At 37.7% G+C, this 13,655-nt stretch overlaps 1 protein-coding gene across 1 annotated transcript; it reads left to right on the forward strand.

Moving 5' to 3' along the window:
• The first annotated feature begins 10,806 nt into the window (after positions 1–10,806).
• On the forward strand, positions 10,807–11,404 carry LOC139701519 (interferon alpha-5-like). The gene has a single exon (XM_071600437.1). It carries the CDS (start codon positions 10,807–10,809, stop codon positions 11,365–11,367), a length of 561 nt encoding a protein of 186 aa, XP_071456538.1. The 3' UTR covers positions 11,368–11,404.
• Positions 11,405–13,655: the final 2,251 nt, after the last annotated feature.

The raw sequence follows: 13,655 nt of genomic DNA on the forward strand, positions 1-13,655 counted from the left end.
GACGTGGTAGTCACAACACCCCAATTGGAGTAGGGGCAGAGCAGAGCCGCCACCCGTGCCCAAAAGGTGGGCAGACCTGCAACCGACCAGCAGATCAGGCCCAGGAGCCTGCCAGCATGGTACACTCGTCACCCCAATTGGAGTAGGGGCAGAACAGAGCAGCCGCCCGAGCCCGGAACAGGCCCAGTGACCTGCCTGCGTGGTAGTCACAACACCCTAATTGGAGTAAGGAGAGAGCAGAGCCGACGCCCGCGCCCGACCCTGCAAGGGAGACTTTTCAACTATACAAGAGCAATATAAATATATAGGAGAAAAAAAAACATTTCAAAAACACAACAGTTTCACCAAGCAGAAAGAAACACAAGCAGTATGAAAAGACAAGGAAAGAAAGGACCACAAGCAACGCAGGTCAACTCAACTTTAGAAGAGGTAACAGCTGCAGCAGATGGAATGTCAGATAAAGAATTCAGGATACACATGCTTCAGATGATCTGGAGTATCAAGGAAGACATTAGACAGCAAAATCAGACAATGAAAGATCACTTCCACAATGAATTACACAAACAAATCCAGGAAGCAAAGGATCAACTATACAGGGAGATAGAGGTTATAAAAAACAAACAAACAAAAATCCTAGAAATGCAGGAAGCAATAAACCAACTTAAAATCTCAATGGAGAATACTACCAGCAGAGTAGAACACTTAGAAGATAGAACATCAGACAATGAAGACAAAGTATTTCAACTTGAAAAGAACATAGACAGCTCAGCAAGACTGTTAAGAAATCATGAGCAGAACATCCAAGAAATATGGGATAACATAAAGAGACCAAACTTAAGAGTCATTGGGATACAGGAAGGTACAGAACTCCAAACCAAAGGAATGAGCAATCTATTCAATGAAATAATACGAGAAAACTTCCCAGACTTGAAGAATGAGACAGAATCCCAAATCCTAGAAGCCTACAGGATGCCGAATGTGCAAAATCATAAGAGATCCACACCTAGACACATTATAATGAAGATGCCCAACATACAGAATAAGGAGAGAATTTTAAAAGCTACAAGAGAAAGGAAGCAGATCACATTTAGGGGTAAGCCAATCAGGATAACAGCTGATCTTTCAACACAGACTCTGAAAGCTAGAAGATCCTGGAATAACATATTTCAAACACTGAAAGAAAATGGGTTCCAACCAAGAATTGTGTATCCAGCGAAATTAAGCTTCAGGATGGAAGATGAAATTAAAACCTTCCACGATAAACAAAAGTTAAAAGAATTTGCAGCTAGAAAACCATCTCTTCAAAACATCCTCAGCAAAACATTACAGGAAGAGGAAATGGAAAATAACAATGAAAACCAACAGTGGGAGGTAGGACAGTAAAGGGGGGGGGAAATAATCAAAGAGGAAAACAAACCATGTTTAGTAACAGAAATAAACAAATATGGCTGGAAGTACAACCCATATCTCAATAATAACCCTAAATGTTAATGGCTTAAACTCACCAATTAAGAGACACAGGCTAGTAGAATGGATCACAAAACAAGACCCAACAATATGCTGCCTACAGGAGACGCATTTGATAGGAATTGGGATTGGCTAACTTCACTTAGCATTATTTTCTCCAACACCATCCATTTACCTGCAAATGCCATAATCGTATTCTCTATTATTGCTGAGTAAAATTTAATTGTGTATATATTCCACATTTTTTATCCATTCATCACTGAAGGGCATGTAGGTTGGCTCCACAGTTTAGCTGTTGTGAATTGTGCTGCTATAAACATTGATGTGGCTGTACCCCTGTAGTATACAGTTTTTAAGTCATTTGGGTATAGCAGGATCAACTGTTACTTCCATTCTCAGGTTTCCAAGGAATCTCCATACTGCTTTCCATATTGGCTGCACCCATTTGTAGTCCCATCAGCAATGTATGAGTGTGCCTTTTCCCCCCACATCCTCGCCAACATTTATTGTTGTTTGTCTTCACAATAGCTGCCATTCTGATTGAAGTGAGATGATATCTTAGAGTGGTTTTGATTTGCATTTCTCTAATTGCTAGAGATGATGAACATTTTTTCAGAATAGTTAAAGCAATCCTTAGCAGGAAGAGTGAAGCAGGTGGCATCACTATACCAGAACTTAAACTATACTACAGAGCAACATTAACAAAAACAGCATGGTATTGGCACCAAAACAGACTGGTAGACCCATAGTACAGAAAAGAGGACACAGAGACTAACCCACAAACTACAATTATCTTATATTAGACAAAGGTGCCAAGAACATGCATGAGATAAAAGATAGCCTCTTCAACAAATGGTGCTAGGAAAACTGGAAATCCATATGCAACAAAATGACATTAAATCCCTAAGTCTCACCATGCACAAAACTCAACTCAAAGTGGATCAAGGACCTAGGAATTAAACCAGAGACTCTGCCTCGAATAGAAGTAAAAGAAGGCCCTAATCTCCATAATGTAGGATTAGGTTCCAACTTCCTTCATAAGACTCCTATAGTGCAAGAATTAAAATCAAGAATCAACAAATGGGAAGGACTCAAAGAAAAAAAGCTTCTTCTCAACAAAAGAAACAATCTGTGAGGTGAACAGAGAGCCTACATCCTGGGAGCAAATTTTTACCCCTCACTCATCAGATAGAGCACTAATCTCTAGAGTATATAAAGAACTCAAAAAGCTAAGCACCAAAAAACAAAAACAAACAAACAATCAAAAAAAAAAAAAAAACAAACCCAAATAACCCAATCAACCAATGGGCCAAAGATCTGAACAGACACTTCTCAGAAGAGGATATACAATCAATCAACAAATATATGAAAAAATTTCCCCTTCTTTCTCTTTCCATTCAGTGATTGAATTGTCAATGCTGAAATGACCTGTTGTTTTTTTTTTAATCACCTCAGTGGAGGAGTAGGATGTTGTGTTAGCACAGAAGTCCTAAAAGGCTGTTTAAAGCTTACTTACCAAGAAGATGGTTTGTGGGGGTTTTATTGTGGGGTACTGGAGATTGAACCCAGAGTTGCTTTACAATGGAGCCAAATCCCTAGCCCTTTTGATTTTTTTTTTAAATTTTGGGACAGGGTCTTACTAAGTTGCTTAGGTCCTTGCTTAGTGGCTAATGCTAACCTTGGACTTGTGATCCTCCTGCCTCAGCCTCAGGAGTTGCTGGGATTATAGGTGTGTGCACCACCACATCCAGCTAAAGAAGCTGATTTTTACTCAAAATTTAGCCACAGTTCATAGACTGGTTGTCCATATGAATTTTTCTAGAATCTTTCTATTAAAAACTCATAAAGCAGTATTGCATAATTGAAATAAATATGACATTAAAGATAACAATAAATGAGAAGGTGATTAAACCTTATTAATGAAGAACATTCTTTGCTTGTTTTTTGGACTCTAATCTTCAGGATTAATTGCAAACTCTTAAAATTAAATGTCTCTCTATTCAGTACAGATGCACTTGTTAGAAAGAAAACAAAAGAACTGCTCCATCAGTTTCCTCCTTTCAATTAATCCATCTAAATAACTGAATCCTCATAAATCTTTGCTTCCATTAGAATTTGTGATTGTGAGCTTCCAATATGTGCATTATTAACATCTGTCTTGTGGGAACACAATGCTCCATTTGTTTCTAAATGTGCTTACTTACCTGCTTGCATCCTTTCTGCTCAAGTGCCATTTCTTTTTCTTTTTTAAGGAAGGCTGCACAGTGACATAGTGACTATAATTTAAGAGACTCATGGCTTCATGCGTGTTTTACCCCATGCTATGTTCATTTACTGGTCTCCATGGGAATCACTCATGGCCCCTCCAACATCCTATGAATTGCTATGGTCTCAGTATCACTGCACTGGGGACAGTGTTTTTGTATGTATCAGAGAGCTTTGTGCTATCATCATGTACTTTGGTATTCTCTTCCTCTGAAATGAAATTGTTTCAACCACAGTCTCAATGCTGCCCATTCATATTCATTCATGTCTTGAGGCCGAGGACCCCCCATATCAGACATTTGTATTCTCCATGCACACTCTCAAGCTACTGTCTTCATGTGTGTTGATGTGAATTATGGTGTTTTTTCTTTTTTTTTTTTTTAAGAAAATGATAGTCCTAATGCTCTGTACAGTCTTCTCATTTAAAGTTTCCCAAATGGGGACAGAGGGGAATTCCTGGACTCTTCATCAGCTCATTGGGAGAGGGGTTTTATTTACTGTTTCTGTACCCAGAGGACCTCTGTGCAGCAGTGAGCTTGACAGAAATGAAGGGTAGAGTTGTGGCCACCTTTACCCTCTTTCTTCATACACTCACAAAGCTCAGATTTCTCCATGATCTGTTGTTGCTCCAGGGGAACCAAAATAGACTAAAGGCTCTACTTGTATCATTCTTCAGTCCTGCTTCCCAGGGACCTGGGAGGAACAGACTGTGATAGATCTTCCTGCTGCTAGCTCTACCACTCCCTTGCCTTGGTTTTGCAGTACTTTACAATATATAATAAATTAACTTCTGGATGTGATCAGGATATGGTCAGAATTTTTTTAGGGTAACATGAAAATATAAAGCCAGATTTTGCAATTTTTAAATGTGGAATGATTTTTAGTATACTTACCTGTTAATTTTGTCTATTATGAAACAATAATTTTTAACCTCACTAGCTGTTGGATAATCAGCCTGAGAATGCTAACATTTTATATTTTCATCATTTAACAAAATTACTGTTGTGGCCTGCTGACCAGCAGATCCACACTGGAGCCAAGGCCCAGGCCTAGGATTGCCCCTGCCAACTGGAAGACCCATGACAGAGCTCTGGCCAGAGCCCACATTCATCTTGGGACACTGAAGCCATCACCGTAGTCCTGCCCATGCAGTAACCTCCACCTTGGGACAACAAATAGGACATGGAGGCAGCTGCATCTCCAAACAGGCAGCTCACCCTTTCAGCCCCATCTCTGAAAGTGGTTGTATCCATCTTGGGATATCCTCACTGTTATGTTGCATTACCTTGGCTATTGCCACTATTTAGTTGCAGTAGCATTTATCGTGGGAAACCAACCCAGGGTCTAGAAGCCCAACTCCAAGGTGAGGTACAGGTAATCTGCAGCAACATTATAATATTATAGGTTAGAAACTGTAACACCTGCACTGCAAGAAAGGAGGACACATAGACAACATGAAAAAAAAGGGGGGGGGGAAGGAAAGTACCCCAAACAGACCAACAAATTATAATTATAGAATCCATGGACAGCACAGTTGATAAAATGTCAGAAAAGGAGTTCAGAATGTACACAATTAAAATGATCTCTGAATTAAAGAATGACTTAAGTGAGCAAATACAGGCAAAAAATGAATACTCCAACAAAGAGATAAGAAGAAATACAGGCAACCATCAATCACAGCAACAAAGAGATAAGGGAGCAAATACAGGGAGCAAAAGATTACTTCAGGAGACAAAAAATTGAAGGAAAAAAAATAGAAATCCTTCAAATGAAGGAAATAATAAATGAAATAAAAAACTCAATAGAAAGCATCATCAACAGACTAGATCACTTGGAAGACAGAACATCAAATAATGAAGCAAATAAACTTTCTTCTCAGCAGCACATGGATCCTTCTCCAAAATAGACCATATGTTATGCCACAAAGCAAGTCTTAGCAAATACAAAAAATAGAGATACTACCCTTAATTCTATCTGACCATAATTGAATGAAATTAGAAATCCATGATAAGATACATAACAGAAGTTACTCCACACATGGAGACTAAACAATATGTAATTGAATGACACATGGATAACAGAAGACATCAGGGAGGAGATTAAAAAAATTCTTAGAGGTAAATGAGAACTCTGATATAACTTATGAAAATGTATGGAACACTATGAAGGCAGTGCTAAGAGGAAAGTTCATTGTATTAAGTTTATTCATTAAAAGAAGAAAAAGCCAACAAATAAACCACCTGATATCTCAAAGACCTAGAAAAAGAAGAACAAACCAACACCAGAAGTAGTAGAAGGCAGGAAATAATTAAAATCAGGGCAGAAATCAATAAAATTGAGACAAACGATTCAAAAAATTGACGAAATAAAAAGCGAGTTCTTTGAAAAAATAAATAAAATCGACAAACCCTTAGCCACCTGAATGAAAAGAAGGAGAGAGAAAACTCAAATTACTAAAATTCATGATGAAAAAGGAAATATTATGATAGACACTGGTGAAATACAGAAGAAAATTAGAAGCTATTTTGAAAATTTATACTCCAGTAAAATAGAAAACCTCAAAGACACCGACAAATTTCTGGAGGTCTATGATTAACCCAAACTGAGTCAAAAAGAGTTACACAATTTAAACAGATCAATTCCAAGCAAGAGGATAGAAGACCCCATCAAGAGCCTACCAACTAAGAAAAGCCTGGGACCAGATGGGATTCACAGCTGAGTTCTACAAGACCTACAAGGAAGAAATAATACCAATACTCCTCAAATTATTTCATGAAATAGGAAAGGAGGGAACACTTCCAAACTCATTCTATGAAGCTAGTATCATCCTGATATCAAAACCATGCAGAGACACATCAAGGAAAGAAAATTTTAAACCAATGTCCCTGATGAATATTGATGCAAAAATTCTTGATAAAATTCTGGCTAATCCGGTGGGGTTCCAGGGATGCAAATTTGGTTCAACATATGGAAATTAATAAATATAATTCATCATATCAATTGACTTACAGATAAGAATCATATGATTATATCAATTGTTGCAAAGAAAGCATTTGACAAAATGTATCATGTTCAAAACAATATAAAAACTAGGGATAGTAAGAACATACCTCAACATTGTAAAAGCTATCTATGCTAAACTGAAAGTCAACATTATTCTAAATGGAGACAAATTGGAAGAGCATTCCCTCTAAAAACTGAATCATATGATTCTTATGTTGAACAAAACATGTATCCCTAGAACCCCACCTGATCATGGTGCACTATTTTTAATTTGAGGAGTATTAGTATTAATTATTTTCTTAATACTGTTGTATTTTGGATGTATCCACATCCATATATAACAGCCCGCTTCTTTGGTAAATGTTGTGTTATTATGATTGTTCCACTGATCTCCAATTCCCCCATTTCTATCCCTTTGTTTGCACTTCTCCTATTCCCTGAGACCAAACAAATTTGAAATTAGACCAATGAATAGGCCTATAATGAACTTTAGGAGTTCAAGTTAAAGGAGGAGTTGTAGCTCTCTTACTTTAAATCAAAGGTAGACTTGAGACTTAATTTAACTTGTGATCAAGTTCTATCAAAAACTGAAATAGGAAAAAAGTTAGACTGCTTTAACAAATAGTCAACCTTTGTAAATGCAAAGGGAAAGTTTCCCAAAGAAACTCAAAGGGCTAATCCAGTTAATGCATGAAGGACAAGTATGGAAAATAGCTTTATTGCTAATATGGGGCAAGTTTTACTGGTCTCCGTAGAAAAACAAACTAGTTATAATGTTGCCTTCAACCAAAGTCTTTTCCAGAGAAAGCACCTAACTCTCTTCAGTTCTGTGAAGGATGAGAGATGAGGAAGATGCAGAGGAAAGGTATGAAGCCAGCAGAGGTTGGTTCATGAGTTTTAAGGAAAGCAGCTATCTCCATGACATAAAAGTGCCAGGTGAAGGAGCAGGGGCTGAGGTAGAAGCCTCAGAAAGTTATCCAGAAATCCCAACACACTTGACGAAGGTGGCTATCCCAAACAACAGATTTTCAATATGGACAAAACAATCTTAAATTGGAGGAAGATGCCACCTAGGACTCAAGAGAAGTTTATGGCTGGCTTCAAAGCTGCAAATGACAGACTGACTTTCTCTGCATTAATGAGTAACAGTTAGTGATTTAAGATGAAGCCATTCTCATTTGCCATTCTGAGAATCCTAGGGTCCTTAAAAATGAGTAATTCCTAATTTACTCAGCCTTTGTTCTATAAAACAAACAGAAAAAGGATCAAAGAGATCCTATTCATATATATGATAGTTTGCTAAATTTTTTAAATTTACTGTTAATATTTGCTGCTCAGAAAAGATTTCATTCTAAATATTGCTACTCATTGACAAACCTGAGCCCCTAAGGGTTTTGATGGAGATGTATAGCAGATTTTTATTGTTCTCATGCCTAGTAATACTAAATCCATGCTTTATCTGATACATCAAGGAGTAATTTTTTTTTTAAAGACAGAAGAAAAGCACCCCTTCTCAGAAAAGGGTACACTGGGTTCCAACATGGGCTCCACCTATTCATGAACCACCTGTGCTTTCATTTTTCTTTTGTAAATGGTAACAACAGTAGAAGCTCTCACTGTTTTGGTCACTTGTGTCTCTAGTAATTCCATGGGCTGAGCATATGGTACATATTTGACATGTATGAAAAGCAAAAGTGTTGCTATTAATAAGGATCAATTTTGCAAATTTTTATTGTCTGACTCACAACAAACACTTTACACAACTTATATATTTATTTTCATTAACATAGTCTATATTATTTAACTCCATTATCTTGGGGGAAATAAATTTTGAAAGCATCAATTTTTGCTTCTTGTCAAAAAAATGACAGGAAGAATATTATCTTTGAATTTTTTTCCTAGGGGAGCACATGGTGCATCTAACACTTATCCATTATCCAGAGGAAAACAGATTTCACAAGTTTATTGCATATGAACTTGTGATTTAGTTGTTTTGTGCTTCCTGACTCTTTGAAGCCTGGATTCATCAAAGCTTAAAATAAGCCTTGGATCAGGGATTAGTGACTCTTCTTTTGGCCCACACCTGCTTGATTCTTTATAGTCTTTTATCTATCTCACCTCTCCTCTATCCCATCCCATAATTTCCATCTCTGCTAAGATGAATGTAGTTGTTATTTTTGGTATTTTTCACCCCAGTGGGGTATAGCATTCCTTATATTTTTATCACATTTAGACACACATTTGTATTCATTTTCTGTCCCCAATCAATGGGATACAAAAAGTGAGAACTTTGGTTTTCTGTTAAAAGAAAATGAGAAAGAAAAATACCTTGTGCCTTGCATGACAGAAAAATACCTTGTGCCTTGTGTGCTATATAGAACAATTACACAGGCCACTGACCTGTATATCTTTAGATTCTAGTATTGGCATTTAGAAAAGATTGATTTCCTTCAGTTTTATAAGACACTATTAGGATTGGACCTCTGCAAATTCTTGAAGAAAAAAATTGGTAATTAAATGAAAAAATAAATAAAATTGATGACTTTTTCTCAAATTTGTTTTCTCATTGTAATGATATTGGTTCCAAAAGTGTTAAATTACTCATTTAAGGTATGAATAAATCTTAGTTATTATAAAGGTTTGTGGTGCACAAAGCTCTACCCTATTTGTCAAAGCTTATATCTTAGTGTCTTTCTCATTGGGTTTTCTAGACTGGAGATGTCGCTACCTGGTAGAGTACTTTCCTAGCCTCAGTAGGGCTCTGGATTTGATCCCCAGCAGTGGGAAAAGAAGTCACTAGGCTTTCCTTTATATGATATGAAAAGCATGCATGCTGAGATCATGGAGATAAGAAAAGTGTGTGTAAGATTAGTGCTCCAGTCCTGTGGCAAATAGATGACTGGGGTTGGAGGACATCCTGGGTGGCTTGATCTCCAAGTTACATCCTGAGAGGTGGCCTCCCTGTAGGGATGGGCTGTCATTGTTTTCCATATATATGCTTTTTATGTTTGAAACTCAATACTTACTAATGTGTTGTGGGCTTTGAGAATTAAATGCAAAGTTTTATAACTTATTATTTAATTCAATTAATGTTAATCAACAAATAAATAATTATGTAGTGAACTGAAGAGTAGGCAATAAAAATTGTCTAAATTATATCCACCAAAGAGCAAATTCAATAAGTTTCTCATTGAAGATAAAACAAAGTACAACAGAAATGAATGTTACGAAAACAATTTTTATAGCTTGTAGCACTTAACTGATTTTTAAGTATTTCATTATGTTGCTATTATTATATTTTTATGAAATGTTTACTTGCACATGAACTTGATACATACAATTTCTGTAAGTTAGTTTTATTAAAGACACTCAGTAAATTTATTTGGAAAATTAAGTTCAATGCCAATAGCTTTTCAGCTTAACATTTAGCTGAATTTTTAAAAGACATTTGAAACTCTGTATTGAATATAAAGTTTAAATTCAACATTTAAACTTAATTAAAAACTACTCGTATCTAGTGGGTACATAAATACATAAGTAGTATATCTGTTATTAAAATTTAATGGGCTGAGTGTGGTTGTGCACACCTTTAATTCCAGTGACTCTGGATGCTGAGATAGGAGGATCACAAGTTCCAGGTCAGCCTCAGGAAATAAGAGAGGCTCTAAGTAACCTAATGAGACCTTCTATCAAAATAAAATAAAAGAGCTAGGGGTGTGGGTAAGTGGTAAAGCTCCTCTGGGTTATATCCCCAGTAACTCCCCACACCAAAATTAAGAAATTAATAGAAATTTCAGTTTAGAATATAATATTAAAATGTGGTCTGAGAGCAGTGGACAGGTAACCAATAATGAAAAAAAGGATTGGAAACTCTCCTCTAAACACGTGTTGCAAAAGCATAAAGGAAAGCAAAAACAGAAGTAGAAAGTTCTGGGGATGACATTCAGAAAACGGAAATTATATTGGTTCCTATTTAAGACATAGGAACAAGTCAAGGGCTTCAGAGAACCTAGAGGCAAAGGTGCAAGACCACCCATCTCAAGCAGCCCAGCAGCATCTGCAAGATCCCCAATGGCCTTGCCCTTGCCTTTCCTGCTGGCCCTGGTTGTGCTTAGCTGCAAGAACACCAGCTCTCTGGGCTGTGACCTGCCTCAGATACACAACCTGGGTCTTGAAACTCCTGAGAAAAATGAGGGAGGGTCCCTGACACTCCTGAAAAATATGAGGCGAATTCCCATTTTCTCCTGCCTGAACTACAGAAAGGACTTTGCCTTCCCCCAGGAGCAGTTAGAGGGTGAGCAGGTGCAGAAGGCTCAAGCTGTTGCTGTCCTCCATGAGATGACCCAGCAGATCCTCAACCTCTTCAGCACGCAGAAGGCCTTTGCTGTTTGGGACAAGACCCTTCTGGACACCTTTCTCAGTGGCCTCTATCAGCTGCTGGATGACCTGAAAGCCTGTGGGTCCAAGCAGGTGGGGGTGGAAGAGGCTGTGAGGAAATACTTCCACAGGATCACTGTCTACCTGAAGGAGATGAAATACCTGCCTTGTGCCTGGGAGGTGGTCAGAGCAGAAATCATGAAATCCTTCTCTTCATCAGCCAACTTGTATGGAAGACTAAGGAGCATGGAATGAGACCTGGTCCAGCAGGGAAATGCTTCTCACTGATGAACACACCTTACCACACTCCCACAAGTTCTGCCATTTCAAAGACTGTTATTTGTTGCAGTAATTCAGAGAAGAATTCAACCAATTTGTCAAATCTATAGGCACCAGACCCTTACATCCTTGAAGATGTTATCTATTTATATATTTAAATGTTATTTATTTAACTATTTATGAAATTTTATTTATTTAATCCATAATATACTATGTATACCTTTACAATATGATTAATAAAACCAATCATTTCTTTATATTTAATCAATTGATTTTTGTTCTTCATTAATTCCTTCTTCAACTTTTTAAATTCTTTCAATCTTGCAGGAGAATGAGAGGTTAGGTAAATATTTCTTTTCATTCTCTCCCACTTTTATATTAAGCAGCAAAATTGAAATTTTAGTTCTAAATGCTGATTTCTATGTTAAGCTCCTTTCATGCATATCATTATATTTGCATTTTCTCATCAACTTAGTTGTGATACTTTCCGACAAGTTGAGATTTAAAAAAATCAACTAAATCTGGATATTATGAAATCTCACCCCATATAAAGGGAAAGATAACGGGATTTCTCTTACTCATCTCTCCTCCAACTTCCATGGGTTTCTCACTTAAATATTATTCATCTCTCACTAATTATGCCAATTCCATCTATTTTCCTCTGCAGTGATGCTTTCAATACACACAACAGCTGACATATCTGGGGCTGGGAGGCGGTGCATATTAGTGGGGTACCATATTATGTTTGGTGCAAAGTTTAAATCAAGTTAAACATGCTCATCTCCTTGAACATTTATCATGTCTCTGTTGTGAATATCTCAAGATCCCTCCCTCCAGCTTTTCCAAATGGACAAGAGGTTCGTGCTCTGAACAGTCACCACATCCTGCAATTGCCCACCAGCTTCTTGCCCCTTTCCACCTGTATTGGGGAACCATTGATCAGCCTTTCCCATCTTTCCCCACCTTCTGATCTCTGTTCTCTGGTAAGCACCATTCCACTCTCAGCTTCTATGGTATAATCTTCTCCCTATTTCACTTGTGAGTGAGATCGTGAGGCAAATGTCTTCCTGTCAAGCTCATTTCACTTTACATGATGATCTCCAGTTCCTTGCATGCTGCAGATCACAGGTTTTCATTCTTGGGTATGCATGTGTGCGTGTGCATGCACATGCACAAATATGTCTATGAATAATATATCATATAGTATGTAATATATAATTTAAAATATTAGCATAATATATATGTATATATACATGTGTTTGAAACACTTCATTTGTGATTGCTGTGACACTCCTCCTTGCTCCATACTTCCATGGATCCTGTCATGTCACTCCCAAACCACAATAGTTTCCTCCCTCTCTGGTTCAGAAATCTCCTTTGTCCCTGGAGTGGTGTTGTGTGCCTGTAGTCCCAGAGGCTCTCCAGGCTAGACACCAGGATGGCAAGTCAAAAGCTGACGTCAGCGACCCAGCTAGGCCTTAACCAACCTAGGGAAACACTGCCTCAAAATCAAAAAGAAAAAGATCCTGGATGTGACTCAGTGTTTAAGTAGCCCTGGGTTCAATCTCTGGTACCAAAACAAACAAACAAACAAAACGACTGTGATGTCCTCCTTCATTTCTCATTAACCTGCCTGTGTATACATCTTTTTTGTGTGTGTGTGTTCTGTTAGGGTTTCCAGCTGTAAACTTTCTCTGAAATAGGAAGCAGCCACCAACTGAAAGCAATGGTTGAATGAAAGTTCTAGGTTTTCCAGAAACCTCCAAGAGAAGCTTTAGTTCCTCCTGGTTAATATTTTTGGAAATAAAAGCCTGTAGTTATTACAGTGATATAAGAGTAGTTGTGACACAAATAAACAAAGAGAAAGCATGATTTGTTTTACTGTGGAAGCGATTAAAATATTGACAGAAGAAGACAGAAGCCTGCAGGCCAAGATGGACAGAGAAAGAGTCCAAGTCTGGCAATTAAGCTTCTGTTCTATGCATAATTCTGCGTACTGGCAAGACCTTTTTTACATAGAGCTAAAATAGGCTGTTCTCCTGGGATGAAGTGATCCAATATTGGAAGAGTCCATTTCCTTAACTTTTCATCTCAGAGAAGGAAAAGACTCCTAGCCCCAGGAAGGTAGTGTCCTCTTTCGGCAAAGGACAGGTTTGTGGGAAAAAGGGTCAGAATGTTTCACTTCTCTCCAGCCTGATCAGCCTTCCAGAGTCTCCTGGCCCTTCAGTTTCTCTGTATCCTATGTGATGCTAGGAGGTAGGACA

Source organism: Marmota flaviventris, chromosome 13 (genome assembly GCF_047511675.1).
Source record: "Marmota flaviventris isolate mMarFla1 chromosome 13, mMarFla1.hap1, whole genome shotgun sequence".
NCBI classification, from domain to species: Eukaryota; Metazoa; Chordata; class Mammalia; order Rodentia; family Sciuridae; genus Marmota; species Marmota flaviventris.